This window comes from Heloderma suspectum, chromosome 1, assembly GCF_057233095.1.
Source record: "Heloderma suspectum isolate Gila_16-S chromosome 1, 16-S_ref, whole genome shotgun sequence".
NCBI classification, from domain to species: Eukaryota; Metazoa; Chordata; class Lepidosauria; order Squamata; family Helodermatidae; genus Heloderma; species Heloderma suspectum.
The window spans coordinates 403,147,937-403,168,167 of NC_139458.1; the positions used below are offsets into that span (position 1 = coordinate 403,147,937).

Below are 20,231 nucleotides of genomic sequence, written 5' to 3' on the forward strand. Positions count from 1 at the left end.
TCTGTATAGAAGCTCCACTGGCCTCGCCTCGCCTGGAAATGAGAATTTCAGCTTGTTTCAGAGGTAGCTTCCTGTTGTGTTAGCATTTGGTCCTGCAGGCACAACAGAATGAGCAGAGGAGCAGTGGCAGTACTGGATTGTTACTGCCTGGAAAATATGCTACAGTGTTGTTGTTGTTGTTCAGTCATTAAGTCGTGTCCGACTCTTCGTGACCCCATGGACCATAGCACGCCAGGCCTTCCTGTCCTCTGCTCTCTCCCGGAGTGTGCTCAAGTTTATATTCATTGCATCGGTGATGCTATCTAGCCATCTCATCCTCTGCCGTCCCCTTCTCCTTTTGCCTTCAGTCTTTCCCAGCATCAGGGTCTTTTCCAGGGAGTTTTCTCTTTGCATTAGGTGGCCAAAATATTTGAGCTTCAGCTTCAGCATCTGTCCTTCCAATGAGCACTCAGGGTTGATTTCCTTTAGGATGGACTGATTTGACCTCCTTGCAGTCCAGGGGACTCGCAAGAGTCTTCTCCAGCACCACAGTTCAAAAGTATCAATTCTTCGGCGCTCAGCCTTCCTTATAGTCCAGCTCTCACAGCCATACGTTTCTACTGGGAAAACCATAGCTTTGATTAGACGGACCTTTGTCGACAAGGTGATGTCTCTGCTTCTTACTATGCTGTCTAGGTGTGCCGAGCAAGCGTCTTTTAATTTCATGGCTACAGTCACCATCTGCAGTGATCTTGGAGCCCAAGAAAATAAAATCTGTCACTGCTTCCATTTCTTCCCCTTCTATATGCCAGGAAGTGATGGGGCCAGATGCCATGATCTTCGTTTTTTTAATGTTGAGTTTCAAACCAGCTTTTGCACTCTCCACTTTCACCTTCAACAAGAGGCTCTTTAGATCCTCTTCACTTTCTGCCATTGGGGTGGTATCATCTGCGTGTCTGAGGTTGTTGATAATTCTCCCGACAATCTTAATTCCGACCTGTGATTCATCCAACCCAGAGTTTCTCATGATGTACTCTGCATATAAATTAAGCAGGGCGACAATATACAGCCTTGTCGTACTTCTTTCCCAATTTTGAACCAATCAGTTGTTCCATGTCTGGTTCTTACTGTTGCTTCTTGACCCTCGTACAGGTTTCTCAGGAGACAGGTAAGGTGGTCTGGTACTCCCATCTCTTTAAGAATTTGCCAGAGTTTGTTATCATCCACACAATCAAAGGCTTTAGCGTAGTCAATGAAGCAGAAAGAGGCTTTTTCTGGATTCTCTTGCTTTCTCCATGATCCAGCGAATGTTGGTGATTTGATCTCTAGTTCCTCTGCCTCTTCGAAACCCAGCTTGTACTTCCGGTAGTTCTTGGTTCACATACTGCTGAAGCCTAGCTTGTAGGATTTTGAGCATAACCTTGCTGGCATGTGAAATGAACGCAATTGTACGGTAGTTTGAACACTCTTTGGCATTGCCCTTCTTTGGAATTGGAATGTAAACTGACCTTTTCCAGTCTTGCGGCCACAGTTGAGTGTTCCAGATTTGTTGGCATATTGAGTGCGGCACTTTAACAGCATCATCTTTTAGGATTTTAAATAGCTCGGCTGGAATACTGTCATCTCCGCCAGCTTTGTTGTTAGTAATGCTTCCTAAGGCCCACTTGACTTCACTCTCTAGGATGTCCAGCTCAAGTTCAGTGACCGCACTATCATGGCTATCAGGGACATTAAGATCTTTCCTGTATAGTTCTTCTGTGTATTCTTTCCACCTCTTCTTAATCTCATCTGCTTCTGTTAGGTCCTTGTCTTCTTTGCCCTTTATCATGCCCATTTTTGCACAAAACGTTCCCTTGATATCTCCGATTTTCTTGAAAAGATCTCTAGTCTTTCCCATTCTATTGTTTTCCTCGATTTCTTTGCATTGTTCATTTAAGAAGTCCTTCTTATCTCTCCTTGCTACACTCTGTCTGTCAGGTCTAATCCCTTAAATCTATTCCTCACCTCCACTGTGTATTCATAAGGGATATGATTTTAGGTCATACCTGAATGGTTTGGTGGTTTTCCCTACGTTCTTCAATTTCAGCCGAAATTTTGCAATAAGAAGCTCATGATATGAGCCACAGTCAGCTCCAGGTCTTGTTTTTACTGACTGTATAGAGCTTCTCCATCTTTGGCTGCAAAGGACATAATCAATCTGATTTCGATATTGACCATCTAGTGATGTCCATGTGTAGAGTCACCTCTTGTGCTGTTGGAAAAGAGTGTTTGCTATGATCAGCGTGTTCTCTTGGCAAAACTCTATTAGCCTTTGTCCTGCTTCATTTTGTACACCAAGGCCATGCTTGCCTGTTATCCTGGTGATTTCTTGACTTCCTACTTTAGCATTCCAATCCCCTATGATGAAAAGGACATCTTTTTTTGGTGTTAATTCTAGAAGGTGTTGTAGGTCTTCATAGAACCGATCAACCTCAGCTTCTTCGGCCTCAGTGGTAGGGGCATAGACTTGAATTACTGTGATGCTGATCGGTTTGCCTTGGATTCGTACTGAGATCATTCTGTCATTTTTGAGATTGTACCCCAGGACTGCTTTTCCCACCCTTTTGTTGACTAGGAGTGCTACTCCATTTCTTCTAAGGGATTCTTGCCCAAAGTAGTAGATATGATGGTCACCTGAATTAAATTCACCCATGCTTGTCCATTTTAGTTTGCTGATTCCCAAGATGTCGTTGTTCAATCTTGCCATCTCATGTTTGACCACCTCCAGCTTACCTTGATTCATTGATCTTACATTCCAGGTTCCTAAACAATATTGTTCTTTACAGCATCGGATTTTCTTTTCACCACCAGACACATTCACAGCTGAGTGTCCTTTCGGTTTTGGCCCAGCCGCTTCACTCTTTCTGGTGCTACTTAGAAATTGCCTCTGCTGTTCCCCAGTAGTATATTGGACACCTTCCGACCTGAGGGGCTCATCTTCCGGCGCCATATCTTTTAGCCTTGTCATACGTTCCATGGGGTTTTCTTGGCAAGAATACTGGAGTGGGTTGCCATTTCCTTCTCCAGTGGACCACATTTTCCGCCATGACCTGTCCGTCTTGGGTGGCTCTGCATTGCATAGCTTATGGCTTCACTGAGTTACGCGAGCCCCTGCCCTTTGAATCCAAAATCTAGAAATTTAGCCAGAGTTGCTAGATCTGAGATGGTTGCAAAGTTGCTTTAGTAGAATAGGTGTTGTTGCACATATTGTTATCTATGAAGTAAAAAGTTATGTAACTTATGTGATATAGGTCAACCTAGTGTGTGGCTGCTGTAAAAAAGGCAAACTCCATGTTAGGCATAATTAGAAAAGGAACTGAGAATAAAACTGCCAATATATTGCCCCTACACAAATCTGTGGTGTGACCATAGTTGGAATACTGTGTACAGTTCTGGTTACCACACCAAAAAAACGGTATTGTAGAACTGGAAAATGTGCAGAAAAGGGCAACTACAATTATCAAGGTGCTGGAGCATCTCCCCTATGGGAGAAGGTTACAGTAGCTGGGATTGTTTATCTTGGAGAAAGGGAAGGTAAGGGGAAACATGATAGAGGTCTACAAAATTATGCATGGTGAGGAGAATGTCGATAGGGAGACATTTTTCTCCCTCTCTCGAAATACTAGAATCCGGGGTCATCCTATGAAGCTGATTGGTGGGAGGTTCAGGATAGATAAAAGGAAGTACTTCTTCACACAGCACATAGTTAAATTATGGAATTTGCTACCAGGATGTAGTGATGGCCACCAATTTGGATGGCTTTAAAAGGAGGTTGAACAAATTCCTGGAGGAGAAGGCTATCGGTGGCTACTAGTCTTGATGGCTATGTACCTCCAGTACCAGAGGCAGTGAGCCTATGTACACCAATTGCTGGGGAACATGGGTGGGAGGGTGCTGTTGCACTCATGCCCTGCTTGTGGGTTTCTGGTCAACAGTTTGTTGGCTGCTGTGTGAACAGAATGCTGGACTAGATGGACCCTTGGTCTGATCCAGCATGGTTCTTCTTATGTTCTAAGTCTGTAAGAAATTATAAACATTGACCTTATTATCATTCTCCTGAGATTAAGTCCTTTGAATAAACCAACTAACTTCAGTACTGTCTGAAGTAAGTGTGTGTGCATTTGTGTGTGTGTGTGTGTGTGTGTGTGTGTCCATGTCCTTCAATGAGGAAGGAATCTTGTGGTTGTGAGCAGACAGCCTAAAGACCAGGTGGGCAACTTGTGGCCTTTCAGATGTTTTGGCCAACAACTCCCATGATCTCTTACCATTGGCTATGCTGACTAGGGCTGATGTGGGTTATAGGCCAGAGCATCTTGAAGACCAAAAGTTGCCCACCTCTACCCTAGACCATGCCTGCATTACCTATCCAACAGTACATGGCTAGAATACATAGGTGTTTGATCAAGTGCTCATGTATATAAACACTTTCCAGGATCATTGTGCTGGTGACTCCTGACTCAAACACTTGGTGGGAAGGAGTCCTTTGTAGTCCTATGAAGAACCTCTGACGATGAAGTTATTTTCATAGAAATTGGGGGGGGGGGGAATCTTCCAAACCCTAAAGTTAATATTAACTGAGACAATTTGGTTTGGGAATTTTCTTTGAAAAAGCAAGTAAATAACTGATTTTTTGGGAAAAGATGTTCTAAATTTTTGTTACTTTGGTATCCCCATTTATCATTTTCATTTTAGGGGAAAGCTTACCGTGACCAGCAGCTTGTGCTTCTCCAGGACCATCTAGAAAGATATTACAGGAGCCGTGATCGCAAGTGGATTGTATTATTTCCAGAAGGTGGTTTTCTTAGAAAAAGAAGAGAAACCAGTCAGGCATTTGCCAAGAAAAACAATTTGCCATTTCTTACACATGTTACATTGCCAAGACTGGGGGCCACACAAGTAATACTGAAAAATCTGGTAGCTCAGCAAGAAAATGGAACTCTGGCAGGTGGAAATACTGCAGAAGCAGGTATGGATCATTTAAAACATTTATAGAATCAATAGCTGCCTGATCAGGGTCTCAAAACGAGTGTCAGGTTTTATTCTGTGGTATACTTCATATACCATGTTTTATATGCCAACCTGTTTACAGCCTGGATTTGTGGTAATTCATAAATTCGACCCTCATTCAAATTTGTGCAACACTTCTAAGGTGTAACAAATTCATTTCAGACCCTTCCATAATTAACAAATGAGAATTGTTCTTTTAAAAAATGCCTGAAATAACTGGTTGTTCTTGGTTCATCTAACTGCTTCTATTTAACTGTTCTGGCATCATAAAGTACAGCATGCATGTATGTGTGTAGGAGTGATATTGTGAGTAAGTGTGAGAGAGGTTTTTCAATAGTGATGTATAAATTATTACTTCTGTATCTTTGACTTTTTCCCTGTTGTGAGTCTATTACAAACCTTATTGCCAGAAGGAGAATATATAGCTCTCTCACCTACAGTGTTACAGAATTCAAAATTCTTCTCTGTTGGGTGTCTTTAAAACAGTTCAACTGGAGTCGTTTCCTCCTCCTAGCATAGAGCAGTGATATCCACTATGGTGCCTGTGGGCTGGAAAGTGAAAAACACCGACTTAATGTCATGGAAATGAAGTCTAAAAAACTAATGGCATCCATTACTCCCCTAAAAAGAATTGAGATAACTTTCTCCCCCCCTCCCTAGTTGTCTATGCTCTCTCTTCAGTAACACTATAGCTGTAGTGTCTGCAGCTTTGGGGTGGTTCTTCATATGAACAAATCATTTCCAGGCAATTGTATAATGCCATATTACAAGCATAGACTGCTTGGAGCAGAGAAAAGCATTTAGAAATTCAGCTGGCCATAATAATAAAGGTGTGCTTCCAGTGAATATCTAAAATGTTTTGAATACAACAGGGGGTATTTCAGATGCATGGCTCAGCGTGACTTGAATGTGCGTCCTACCTTCTTACCATTACCACTATTATGAGCCATCTGCTCATCTTAGAACCGAGAAAGGTGCAGGAAAGGGCAACCAAGGTGATGAAGGGGCTGGAGCAAGTCCCCTATGAGGAAAGGCTACAATGTTTGCGGCTTTTTAGCTTAGAAAAAAAAGATAAGTAAGGGGGGACATGACAGAGGTGTGAAATCATGCATGGTGTGGAGAAAGCGGATAGGGAGAAGTTTTTCTTCTCATAATACTAGAACTCAGTGTCACCCAATGAAGCTGAATGGTGGGAGATTCAGGACAGGCAAAAGGAAGTACTTCTTCACACAGTGCACAGTTAAACTATGAAATTTGCTACTATAATATGTAGTGATGGCTACCAACTTGGATGGCTTTAAAGGGGGATTAGACAAATTCATGGAGGATAAGGCTATCAATGGCTTCTAGTCATCATGGCTGTATATTATTTCCAGTATCAGAGGCAGTAAGTCTGTATACCAGCTGCTAGAAATTACAAGCAGGAGGGTGCTATTGCATTCAGGTCCTACTGTGGACTTCCCATAAACATCTTGTTGACTACCATGCAAACACAATGCTGGACCAGGTAGGCTCTGATCCAGCATGGCTCTTCTTATATTCTTATGTCTACCCCCGTTCTCCATTTTAATTAGACTAGCCCCCTCTTTTTCCCTTGCCTGATGGGTCTCCAGGGAGGGAGCACCCAGAGGAAAATGGCAGTTAGCAGGATCACGAATGTCTGGGTCAGTCTGAAGCTCCCACCTTTACTGCCATTTTCCTCTGGGTGGTCCCTCCCTCCCTGGTGACCAGCATTAGTGCTTATAGGCATGTTATATAGCTCTTTGATAGGATCCAAGATGAGCGAAACCATCCATAGTTTTCAACTTTTAGTTTTCACTTGCGAACTCTTTATGTTCTTTATGCATTTGTTTGAGTGTGATGGGGTCAGTTCCTGCTGACCATAGTTCAGTTTCGAGTAAGCTTCCTATTTTACTATTTGCTTCTGTCTTTTGGTTTTGTTTAATAGTTGCATATTTTGGTTGTATCTAATTTGTATTCCTCCACTGGTAGAAGGCTCTTTGATCCAGTGGAGGGTTCTGCCAGTGAAATATGGAGAGAGGTTATTTGGGTTATTTCCCCCTCTCCTGCAGCCCCCCATGCCACCTCCCACATTCTGGAGCAGATTTTGGTTTGAGGCTGCAGAGGGGAGGGAGAATTGCTGAAAATTGCATCTCTCCCTGTTCTGTTGATGGAACACTCCACTGGATCAAAGAACCTTCCATCAGCAGAGGGACACCAACTGGATACAGCACTTTGGTTTCTTTTTTCCTTGGTGTCTCTTTTGATAGTTTGATGTTTTCTCTTTGCTACCTCCCCATCCTGTCCCTGAAGGCTGAGGCAGTGAGACTGGTTTCATGGTTTCAGTATCTAGTCATTTTCATATGATGCCTTTCTCACCTTGATATTCTTTTTCTTGACTTGGTATTTGTGCTGTGTGCCTTTTTGCTCCAGTTTTTGCTGTTTGTCAGGTGCGGAAACATGAGAATGCAACCATGAGCTTCCAACAAATGATTTTGGGGTGGGAGGATATTTGCAGAGAAGAAGAGATGAATGGGAAGGGTGTATGTTTAACCCGTGTGACCACCCCCTAATTTTTCCTCTTTGATTCCTCCTTCCAGTTACTTTTCCCAAATTGGTCAGGAGAGCCTATCTTGGAACTAGGCTGGGAAGTAGAGCTATCTGATCCTTTCATATATTTTTTTCTGTTGGAAAGCTTTTCTCCTTTGTTCATTGCTTCCAGCTGTTTTAGATGATTTTTTATATGCATATAGACTGCATCTCTGATCCAGCTGTTTCATATTTTATGCTTAGTCTCTGGTCAGATTCCTCCACTTATTTTTGGCGATCATATTTCTTAATCTTGTTTTTCAGTTCTGATTGCACCCCTTATGTCTTTGCAAGCTGTTCTTTCTTACTTTATGACCACCACCTCATTAATTTTCAGGTTGCTCACTCTGCTCCTTTCCCACAATTTTGTGCTATTTTTTGTGATTTTTCATCGCAATTAACACTTCTGTTCTTTTTCTTATTTATCTTTTCCCTCTATAAGTTAGCTGTATATTTTCCATTTCTCTGACATATTCATACTTAATTTTCCTGTTTTTATTTGTTCATCCTATCAGTCAGCAACCTTAGTTTAATTCTCTTCTCAGGTTATATTGTTCCTTGTGTTACGGAGGGCAGGAGACCTTCTGCATAAGCTAAGGGGTATGCAAGTTCCTCTCACTGTAATGTATTTGTTCAGTTATGCTAAAATGTATTACTTTCCCTCCTTGACTATCTTCTCATCCTCAGTGTTCTACTGTTTAGAATTTTTCTTTATCCCACACTTCCTTCTCTTTCACCTCTCCTGATCCACTCAGGATTTTGCTTGTGTACTGATAAAATCACATCCATTTTTAAACTACTTTTAGAGCACGATTTGACTATTTTCACTATGGAAATCCTGAACGAATGCTTGACAACAGTAAGAAAGTGGATGGGTGGGAACAAACTTAATCCAAGTAATATGGACACACTGGTTGGGTTTGCACGATCATAGGGGTAAAAGAGGCCATCATGGCTTCTCACCCCGCACATGCCATGCGCATGGCAATTGTTTACATAATTACCCATGCTGCAGCGCAGGTTTGCATGTCGTTCAAGCCTGGTGTGCGGTGGGGGTGGTTTTGTACCCACCGTACAACCCACAATGTGCAATAGGTGTTGTAGGGTGAATCCAAACCAATCCACTCCATGCTTGTGGGCCGGGTTCAGATGATACACCAACCCACGCTGCAGCGCAGGTAATTATGTGAACAATGGTGTGGGGGCAGGGAAATACGGGGTTGCATTCCTCCTTAAATCACAGGTTCATCACTTCAGGGTGCTCCTTGACATGGTGTTACTTCTCTATGCTCACATAGCGGCGGTGACTGGGAGTGAGCTATCTATTTGTTTGTGGCCTCAGTTCAAAGTGCTGTTTCTTATTTTTAAAGCCCTAAACACTTTGAGACCTTAAGGACTGCTGCCATCCCCATATGGATGGGGTATGATGAACAAGTGACTTTTTGTTTGAGCATCTAAAATGTCTAAAATGCTCTTTCCTTGAGAGGCACATATGGCCTTGTTGTTATATGCCTTCATCTCCAATACAGAGAAAGGAGAAGGCTTGCAGAAAGGAGCTCCACTGACCTGTCCCATCCAGGAAACGAGTATTTCTGCTCATTTCTGAAATTGCTGTCAGAAGCACTATTTTCTGTTTCGCTCATGGTAGGTCTCGCTAGCACAACAGAAACCGTGGGAGCAGCAGCAGTATTGAATACTGCCCATAGTCTTTTAGAACAAAATGCTGTAATTATAGTTGTATGATGAAGATACACCGCAAGTTAAATGAGTTTAGATCTCATCTGTAGGAGTATGAGTGTATGGGGAAAGAGAGAGCATTATTCATTTGATTTGCTTGGAGGTTTTTTGTTTTTTGTGGGTTTTTTGCTGTCTGGCTATTTTCTAGCATGTCAAACAAGGTTTCTTCTCCCTGAAACCTTGACACTGATGGCTGGTGCTGCCCAATATTTGAGCTTATTGCAGTTGCTTGGCAGTTTCATTGGTCCTGTCATTGGTGTCCTTTCTACTGTCCTTCCTTCTTTGACAGTGTTGATTTATAACTGTACAAGATAAGGGACTGGTATCCTTTCATATAATAAATCTTGTCAAGAGCGTACTGCATACACAGCAAACTCTTGATATTCTTCAGGGTGTGAATTTTTTCACCCAGACAGCTTACTTTTAATGAAGTTAATAGAGTATTGCTTAAGTATTGCTTTTAATGTTGGTGTTCATACTGCTTCCAGTTTTTAAAAACAACATTGATTTATAGATGAATAGACTCACTATCACACTTCGACAGTATGAGTAGTTTCAAGTTTCTCTCCATTTTTATATGGACAAGTTTTTGACCTTTTTTTGTCTTACTAGAGGCCCAGGTGGCCAGCCTTAGTGGTTCAGAGCATCTTCACCCAGCTTTTGGTTGGTTCGCCAGCTGCAGCCTTGCCTGGACAGGCTAGAGTTATCCATGCTGTGTAATCTCCAGGTTGTGTTATTATTATGCATTATACATGGGGCTGCCCATGAAGATAATTTGGAAGCTCAACTAGTGCAGAATTTGGCACCTAGAATTCTGACTGGTTTGTCTAGGTGGAGCCAATTCACACCAATTCTGAAAGAATTACACTAGCTGCCTATTCATCTGAGCCCTGTTCAAGGTGCTGGTGCTTACCTTTAAAGCCTTGAATGACTTGGGAACCAAATACCTTAAGAAGTGCCTCCACACATATCTACCTGCCTGTCCACTGAAATTGTCAGATGAGGCTCTTCTCTGAGTGCCTTCAGTAAGAGAAGTGCATTATGATGGCATGTAGGAAAGAGCCTTTTCTGTGGTGGCGCCCTAACTTCCCAAGGGAAATTTTAGGTGCAGGGTAAAACATTTCTATTTGCCTTGACATTTTCAACTTAGAGAGCAATCCTATGGCCGCTACATAGCATCTGGGGCACCATAGGATGCTGTAGATCTCCTGTCTCTGAGCCATAGACAGAGCTATGAGTGTGGAGAAGGAAATCCGATCATGGATCTTACCTCCCTCACCCCTCCCAGCTGCCATGAAAAGCTTGTTTTACGAGGTAGCAATTGTGACCTTGCAAAAGAAGTCAGAGAGGGAGAATAGGGGGCGTGTTGGTGGGAGGGGAGGGGAAAGGAGAGGCCAGGATATACAGCATCCTATGGCCTCTCCAGTCCCCTCCCTGCACATCAAAAAGTAAGTCAGCTGGACGGGCTTAGAGGCCTATCTAGCTGCTTTTTGTATGTTAAACGGAGGCAAAATCGCTTCTGTCCTACTCTCACCCTTCCTGGCTCTTGCCAGCAAGGCATAAGATTGGTAGAAGACTCCAAACCTGGAGCCCTCTGTCTATTGGGAGCACAACCCATAGAATTGCACTTGAAATGGTATTTAATATGGTTTTCAGCTGGTCGATGAGTTTTGTTTTAATTTCAGTTGTATGGATTGAGGTTTTATTGTGTTTTTATTACATTATAGGTGTAATATTATGTTTGTAAACCACACTGGAGCCCACTTTGGTGGGTGAAAGGTGGCCTTTCACCCACCAAAGATGTAGATTGTTATGTCTGCTTTAAAAAAAAAAACTTTTTTGAATTACACACTTAAATGACAGGGTTCTGATATCATTTTTAGGAGTTGTTTGGGGGCAATAGCTAACTCTATTTGAATATAGGTGTGTTTCTTGTATATTGCATCCAGCTGTCTGGCTGATGAACAGTTGCATTAGCTCTATATTATTGCTTTGGATTTTGACTCCTGGCAGCTTTAAGTTTCAGACCAGCTTAATCAATTGTTCCCCTGCCTAAACCCAGTCTCTAGTTGTTCTGTATAAGCACATCTCCTATGTAAGCATAACCCTGCAATGAGCATCCACTTCAGCCCAATACTTAACAGTCCCTGACTTCTGCAGCACCAGTTTCTTTGGGCTGGAGTTGAAGTGTCCTTAGAAGAGGAGCCAGAAGTGAGAAGTAGCGCAGGGATAACATGGTGTGAGGTTCACAGTTGAAGGAGAAGGAAGGCTGTGTCCAATAAAGTCTCTACATCAACCTTTTCCAACCTGATTATGTTTGAGAAATCTAAATTAAAGCATTAATGCTGGACTTAAAAAAAAACCCTGTCAGTTAATTGGGAAAATAATGGCTGAACCAAGGAGTCGAAAAGGGCTTGCTTCAACACCTCCCACAACTCCTGTGTCAAATCTTAAAAACACAAGATTTAGCAGAATTATTTATGATGATGAAAACCCTATCTTCGCAATTTTGGGGACTAGTTCAAAGGCTGGACTTAATTCAGAATTCGATCACTGAAATGCAGAGAGCTGTGGATTAAATTAATGCGTCATAGGAAAAAAATGGAGTCCAGAATTAATGAGCTTGAAGACCGAGTGGCAAGAAATGAAACTACAACACAAGTTATTTGTAAGACTATATCTGACAGAATCTCTCAATTGGAGGCCTATACAAAGAGAGCCAACGTACATATAGTGGGGACTAAAAGCTTGTCTATTGATGTGAAATTGTCTACTTTTGTGGACAAACTTTTGCATGAGATACTTTCTATATCCTCTGATTATTCTCTTGATATTGAGCAGGCATTTCGTGTACCAAATCCTAAAGGGAATGATTATACAATTATAGTTCAATTTGCAAAAGTCTCCTCAAAGTGTTATATCCTGAATCTGGCAAAACAAGCTGGAAGTCTTTCCTGGAAACAGGATAAAATTATGCTGTTCCCAGATTACATCAACGAAGTGTCGAATGAAAGAAGGCAGTTTATCAAAGCAAAGAATCTGGCAAAACAAATTAACTTACAATATTACTTAAAATATCCTGCTACACTTCGTATTGTGTCTGAAAACCAGATGAAGAAGTTTACGAATCATGAAATGGCAGAGGCTTGGTTGAATGTTAAAATGCATGAGGACTCTGTCACAATTCCATGAAATTGAATTTCTAAACAACTACTGTTAACTGCTTGTGTGTAGCTTTCATGATCTAGGCTAACTCAGAAGAAATGATTTTATACATATTTCTTTACCTTTATGTATTTTCTTTTTATTATTATTTTTCTCTCTTTCTCTTTATGTTCTATTTTATATTTTAAAATAGACAAAATATGCAGTATAAAATATTATTGATTGTTGAAGATTCATCTTGAGTTTTATTATTATAAAATACTATATTCTCTCATTATTATTATTATTATTATTATTATTACTAATATTCAGGCTTTTGAGAATGAAGTGTAGAACTGTTGCGTTGATATAAAAGATTGTTTTACTAAATTGTAAGATTGTATAATATAGTTTTTTTAAATAGTACCATTGGAGGTTGGGAGATGTTGGAGTTTATAATGCTTAAGGGGTGGAGAGGGAGGGAGGGGGAAAGAACTTGTTTCGTTTTTCTTGACTTCCTTTCTTCCTCTCCTTTCTTTTTTCCTTTCTTTCTTCTCTTTCTGTTATTATGATGTCCTAACAAAAATATTGTATGGATGAGAATTGAAGTATTGAGTAGGTTGTTGGTAATTTTGGTAGTGTTTATAAAGATTAAATAAATAAAAATATATTAAAAAAACAAAACAAAACAACTGCATTACTTATTTTGGTCCATAGATAGCAGCAACTTGCTACAGCAGTGTGTTCTAAAATGTAGACCTAGGTAAAATATGCTCGGTTATTTGTTTGTTCATACTGTGATTTCTTTTTGAAATCAAATTTCACTATAAATTGGGGTTTAATGTTAAGTATTTCTGGCTTTTATTGATAAATATTGAATAATCTACAGATACATTTATATACATTAATTTTATGTTTATTCATTGCCTGCAAGTGCTCTGAAAAAAAACTTTTGTAATTTTCATTACACCACATCTGAAGTGATGTCTTGTTTGGTTTATGTGGAAGGGTAAATATGCTCCTCATCTTAGATTGGGGTTGTTTTTTTCTCATGTGTCAAGATGCATATAATCAACAAATCCTGTCCTAGTTCAAATCATACACAGCCTACACTGTGTGCTTTTAAGTGTTTAGTCTTAGCATGGGTTACACAAAACAAGAAACAAAGAGCAAAATGGTACCGTGTGTGAAAGGAGGGAGGGGGTTGTTCTAGCTCCCAGCCGTGTAGGCAGGGAGAAACAGTTACCAAAGTAGACTGCCACCAACACTTACGTCCACCTCAGCCTGAGCCAGGAGACTCTCAGACCTTACAGGGTACCCCTAGGATTTAGAAATAAGGGCCCAAGCCAGCACCCTCGCTCAAAGTCCTAGACTTGAAACCTTAAATGGTAGCAATAACCAAGAGGAAAACTCTGGACTTCGTACTAAGGCTTAATTGGAATAAAGCACACACTTTCAATTATGATAGGTAGTAAGTTTATTTACAAAGTGGAAGGAGAAAAGAGATAACACACAACAAGACAGAGCAGTCTTTGGAAACATTACTTGGGGGCGGCGGGGACCAACCTGAACCTGGCTATACATACCTAAGCACAGGTCTTCAAATAGGACAGGGTCTAAACTGTGATATTGAGAGTCACAAGCCAAAAGCAAGGCAGAGACAAAATGAAACCAGATGAAGACACAGGGTAGCAGTAGCCAACCAGAACAGCATGAAATAACACATGCAGGTGGCTTAATGAGTGCATGCAGGCCCATCTTCATGAAATAGAGTTTTTACAGGCAGCTAGAACACAAAAAAATTGATTTCTTGACACCATGCCTTTTACTTTGACCAGTTCCCCCATCTCCCAAGTTTTGAAATCTGTTAATCAGGCTGGATATTCATAGGAGGGAGCAATTTAAGAACCTATGAGCAATCCTGCTGGGTTAGGTCAAGAATCTACCTAGTCCAACATTGGCCAGCCATTTTATTAATGTTATTAAAATATTTATAGACTGCTTTTTGGTCATTTGCTTCTAGGAAGCTCACAAGTCATTTTTGTCACTTCAGTGTTCACTCCACGATGTTGAATCAAACATATTAGATAACATGTAATTTATCCTGTAAGTGACAACTCAGCCTCAGGGAGCAAAGCAACATTTCCGTTGTATTTAATAACTACTGCACTTTTCCTGTTCCACCTTCCAAAGGTTCTGTGATACTCAAATGATACTGGTGATACAGAGATGTCTTATTTCTGGTGTTAAATTTCTGAAGGGGAATGTATTTTTTTCATTTACTCCTTGGTCCCTGCATAGAAGTTGTATAGCTCGAAATGTTATACTTGAATGGCTAGTATCACTAAAAGAAATCCCTTCCTTTTCTCATTCTTTGATTACTTTGATAGACATCAGAATTGGTATTGGCACTAGATGAAAGAAGCCATGCTAAAGAGTACATTCAGAACCAGTAGGCCAAGCTATTGCACTTGGCAGCCCCTGACTGCAAGAGACCCACAGGGAAGGAAGAGCCTGTACAGAGTAATAGATATATACATCTTATAGTCTGCAGAGTTTCCATTCAAGTCTCTGTGGGCTAATTTACTTGCTTTCAGAGGAAGCAAAGGCTAAGAGTATTCTCAAGAGGAGCAGCACTGAAGACTAAAAATCTTTTTAGGTGCAATCTCTGAAGTATTTACAAAATTGTATTTCTTCAGGTAACTTCACTGAGATTCTTTCAGAAATGTTAAGTCTCTGCTCTCCAGTATTTACCCTGGCACATCTGTCTGAAAAGTGGGTGTAATACCCACTGAGAACCAGTTTGGCATCTGGGTAGTGTGCCAGACACAGACTGGGGAGAGGCACACATATCCCCACTCAGTCCTGAAGTTTGCTGTGTGCCCATTACCCAGTCACTCTGATAGCCTAAGCTACCTCACATGGTAGTTTGATGATAAAATGGGATAACTCCCATGTATGTCACCCTGATCTCCCCGGAAGAGAGCTGCATTTAGATATAATAAATAACACAAATGGGTACCGGGGTGCTCTCCCAAAATATTTCCTGCTCGACCCCATTTGCTTCCTCCACTTTTAGTCACAGTGTGTTTGTATTTATTGTGCATAGAAGAATCCTTGTTTATGTATTATTTTTTTCTTTTTTCCTCTTGCAAAGAACCCAAGGTAGCTTACATGATCCTCCTCCTCTCCATTTTATCCTCACAGCAACAACCCTGTGAGGTGGGCTGGGCTGAGAGTCTGTGACTGGCCCAAAGTCACCCAGGGAGCTTCCATGGCCGAGTGGGGACTAGAACCCAGATCTCCTGGCTCCCAGTCCAACACTTTCACCACTACACCACATTGGCTCTCCTTGCTCCCCTAGTAATGGTCTTTACCACTCCTATGATTCCCCAGACTAGTGTTTTTGGAGTCACCCCGGGTAACGCAGAGAGTGGAGGGAGATTATCTTTTGTTTTTGCCTCCTTCATCTTTTCCCAGTGAATTCATAAGAACATAAGAAGAGCCATGCTGGATCAGACCATCTAGTCCAGCATTCTGTTGACACGATGGCCAACCAGCTGTCAACCAGGAAGCCACAAGCAGGGCATGAGCACAACAGCACTTTCCCACCTGTGTTCCCCAGCAACTGGTGTACATAGGTTCACTGCCTCTGGTACTGGAGGTAGCACAAGGCCATCAAGACTAGTAGCCATTGATAGCCTTTTCTAGAAAGAAAGAGCCCATCTAGCCAAAATCATAGAATCATAGAACAGTAGGGTTGGAAGGGGCCTATAAGACCATCAAATCCAACCCCCTGCTCAATGCAAGAATCCAGGTCAAAGCATCCCTGACAGGTGGCTGCCCAGCCTCGTCTTGAATGCCTCCAGTGTGGGAGAGCCCACCACCTCCCTAGGTAGTTGGTTCCATTGTCGTATTACTCTAATAGGAAGTTTTTCCTCATGTTCAGCCGGAATCTGGCTTCCTGGAACTTGAGCCCATTATTCCGTGTCCTGCACTTTGGGATGATCGAGAAGAGATCCTGCCCTTCCTTTCTGTGGCAACCTTTCAAGTACTTGAAGAGCGCTATCATATCTCCCCTCAGTCTTCTCAGTCCCCTGATCATCTTTGTTGCCCTCCTCTGAACCCTCTCCAGTTTGTCTGCATCCTTCTTAACGTGTGGCACCCAGAACTGGACACAGTACTCCAGATGAGGCCTAATCGGTGCTGACTAGGGGGGAACTAGTACTTCACATGATTTGGAAGCTATACTTCTGTTAATGCAGCCCAAAATAGCATTTGCCTTTTTTGCAGCCACATCACATTGTTGACTCATATTCAGCTTGTGATCGACAACAATTCCAAGATCCTTCTCGCTTGTAGTATTGTTGAGCCAAGTATCCCCCATCTTGTAACTGTGCATGTGGTTTCTTTTTCCTAGGTGCAGAACTTGGCATTTATCCCTATTAAATTTCATTCTGTTTTCTGCCCAGCGCTCCAGTCTATCCAGATCACTTTGAATGTTGTTTCTGTCTTCCAAGGTATTTGCTATCCCTCCCAATTTTGTGTCATCTGCAAATTTGATCAGCATTCCCTGCATCCCCTCATCCAAGTCATTAATAGAAATGTTGAAGAGCACTGGGCCCAGGACTGAGCCCTGCGGTACCCCGCTCATTACCTCTCCCCAGTTTGAGAAGGTCCCATTGATAAGCACTCTTGGAGTCCGATTCTGTAGCCAACTGTGGATCCACCGGATCATTGTTTCATCTAGCCCACTTTGAGCTAGTTTGCTCATCAGAATATAATGGGGCACTTTCTCAAAAGCTTTGCTGAAGTCGAGATATATTATGTCCACAGCATTCCCACAGTCCACAAGGGAGGTTACCTGATCCAAAAATGAGATCAGATTAATCTGTCAGGATTTGTCCTTGACAAATCCATGTTGGCTTCACATAATCACTGCATTGTTTTCACGGTGTTTACAGATGGATAGCTTTATCATCTGCTCCAGAATTTTCCCAGGGATTGATGTCAGACTGACTGGTCTGTAGTTCCCAGGTTCCTCCTTTTTGCCCTTTTTGAAGATAGGGACAGCATTAGCCCTCCTGCAGTCATCTGGCACTTCATCCGTCCCCCATGATTTATCAAAGAGAATAGACAATGGTTCTGAGAGTTCTTCTGCCAGTTCCTTTATTACTCTAGGATGCAGTTCATCTAGCCCTGGAGATTTGAAGTCATTCAAAGTAATTAGGTGTTCCTTGACCATATGCCTATCAATCTCAAGCTGCAATCCTACCCCTTCAGCCTGTACTTCGCATTTGCCGGTGGTGGTGGGGTCATAGACTCTCTTTTGGGCGAAGACTGAGCTGAAGCAGGAATTGAGCATTTCTGCCTCTTGTTTGTCATCTGTTATCATTTTGCCATCCTTATTTAATAGCTGAACCACCATTTCTTTCCTCTGTCTTTTACTATGCACGTATCTGAAGAAAACCTTTTTGTTGCTTTTAGCATCCCTCGCTAACTTCAGCTCATTCTCAGCTTTAGCCTTCCTGACGCCATCCGTGCAATTCTGTGCTACCTGCCTGTACTCTTCCTTTGTAGCTTGGCCTTCCTTCCACTTCCTACATGTGTGCTTTTTTGTTTTCAGGTCATCTCTAAGCTTTTTGTGAAGCTACATTGGCTTCTTCCGTTGTCTTCCATGTTTTTTTCGTATAATTGTGCCTTGAGAATTTCCTTTTTTAAAAACTCCCACCCATCTTGGACTCTTTCTCTCATTAGAGTTGCTTGCCATGGGACCATACTTATCATTGTTCTGAGTTTATTAAAATTGGCTTTCCTAAAATCCAGGGTACGTGTTTGGCTACCCTCGGCTTTTGGTTCCTTTAGAACCAAGAACTCAAGTACAACATGGTCACTTTCCCAGAGTTCCTGTAACTGCTACTTTATCCACTAAGTCATCTCTGTTGGTTAGGATCAAGTCAAGGATAGCCAATCCTCTAGTTCCTTCCTCCACTTTCTGTAGGAGAAAGTTATCTGACACACAAGTCAGGAATCTCTTGGAGGGGCCATGTTTTGCAGAATTTGTCTCCCAACAAATATCAGGGAAAATGAAGTCCCCCATTACTACTACATCTTGCTTCCCTGAAACATTGGCAATTTGCTTTTCAAAAGTTCCATCCTCATCTTTTCCTTGATTGGGTGGTCGGTAGTAGACTCTGACCACCACGTTCCTTTTATTCTTTGCTCCATTTATTTTAACCCAGATGCTCTCGATGGGGCCACCAAGCTCATCCTCCTGTATTTCTGTTCAGAGATATGTACTTTTAACATATAGTGCAACTCCACCTCCCTTTCTGTTCCCTCTGTTCTTTCTGAACAAGTTATATCCTTCAATTGCTGTATTCCAGTCATGGGAGTCATCCCACCAAGTTTCAGTTACACCTATCACGTCATAATTTCCCTCCTGTATTAAGAGTTCAAGTTTGTTCTGTTTGTTTCCCATACTCTGGGCATTAGTATATAGACACTGAAAACCATGTGCTTTATAGTCTGGCTTTCTCCCTACATGTTTTTGAAGACTGTTATTGGGTGCTATTAGAGCCGTTGTTGTGTCCGTTGTAGCGCATGAGCTTTCATCCACTGTTACCCCCAACGTTATGTCTCCCTCCTCCGTAGGATTCAGTTTAAAGCCCTCTTGATGAAGTTCTTCATGCTGTGGCCAAACACATTCTTCCCAGCCCTTGTGAGATGCAACCCGTCCCTTGCCAACAGTCCATCTTCCAGGAAGTGTAGCTTGTGATCCCAGAATCCAAATCTCTCGCGTCAGCACCACCTTCGTAGCCAGTCATTCACCCGGAGTATTTTTCTTTCCCTTTCTATCCCTCTTCTAACTACTGGACTATCTGGGAATATGAGAAAACTATCTGGGCCCCAAAGTTCTTGAGTTTCCTTCCCAAAGCTTCAAAATTTGATGTGATTTCTTCGTAGCTCCGCTTGGTGGTATCATTTGTTCCCACATGGATGAGAAGAAAGGGATACCTGTCAGTGGGCTTTATGAGTGCAGACAACCCTTCAGTCACATCTGTAATTGCTCCTCCTGGGAGACAGCATACCTGGCGGGTCCACGGGTCTTCACAACATACTTGGGTTTCACTCCCATGCAGCAAGGAGTCTCCCACAACTACTACTCTTCTCTTCTTGTTGTTGTAGGCCTTAGTTTCATCACCTCTGCTTGACAGACCTTCAGCCTCTTGCTCGCTCTCATGCAGGGTCCCCCGTAATTCTTTCTCTGCAGGCTGTCCTCCAGTCTTGTCCTCAAGTACCTGAAAACGGTTCCATACTTCCACTGCTTCCAGTGGTGCAGATTCTGCTCCTGTCACCCTTTTCCAAGGAGTATCCTCTACTTCGTTTTTCCTCGCCTCAGCATTTTCCTTTATTGCCTCAGCTTGCTGTTGCTCTTCTAGCTTCTGTAGTTTGCTTTGCTACTGTAGTTCCATCGTTCTGTCCAAGAACTCTTCGTCTTCTCTTATTCCCTGGAAGGTCGATACTCGCCACTCCAGTCCTCAATTTTTTTCCCCCAAAAGCATGATCAACTTGCACTTGTTGCACATGTAGGCCATGTTCAGATCAGGCAAGAAAACAAACATTGCACACACCTTGCAGGTCACCACCACTGGAGAGTCTTTTCCTTACATAGTCTCTATTCCCTTTATGTTTCTAGTTTTTTGATGGAACTAGGATAGCCTGTGCTTTGTCCT

General features: G+C 42.0%; 1 protein-coding gene across 1 annotated transcript in view; it reads left to right on the plus strand.

The window, feature by feature from the left end:
* LPGAT1 (lysophosphatidylglycerol acyltransferase 1) overlaps positions 1-20,231 on the plus strand; it is an 82,296-nt gene that overhangs the window by 37,041 nt on the left and 25,024 nt on the right. The window contains exon 5 of the mRNA XM_084828867.1: positions 4,711-4,984. Within this exon, the coding sequence (XP_084684993.1) occupies positions 4,711-4,984 (274 nt within the window). The remainder of the gene's footprint in view (positions 1-4,710; positions 4,985-20,231) is intronic.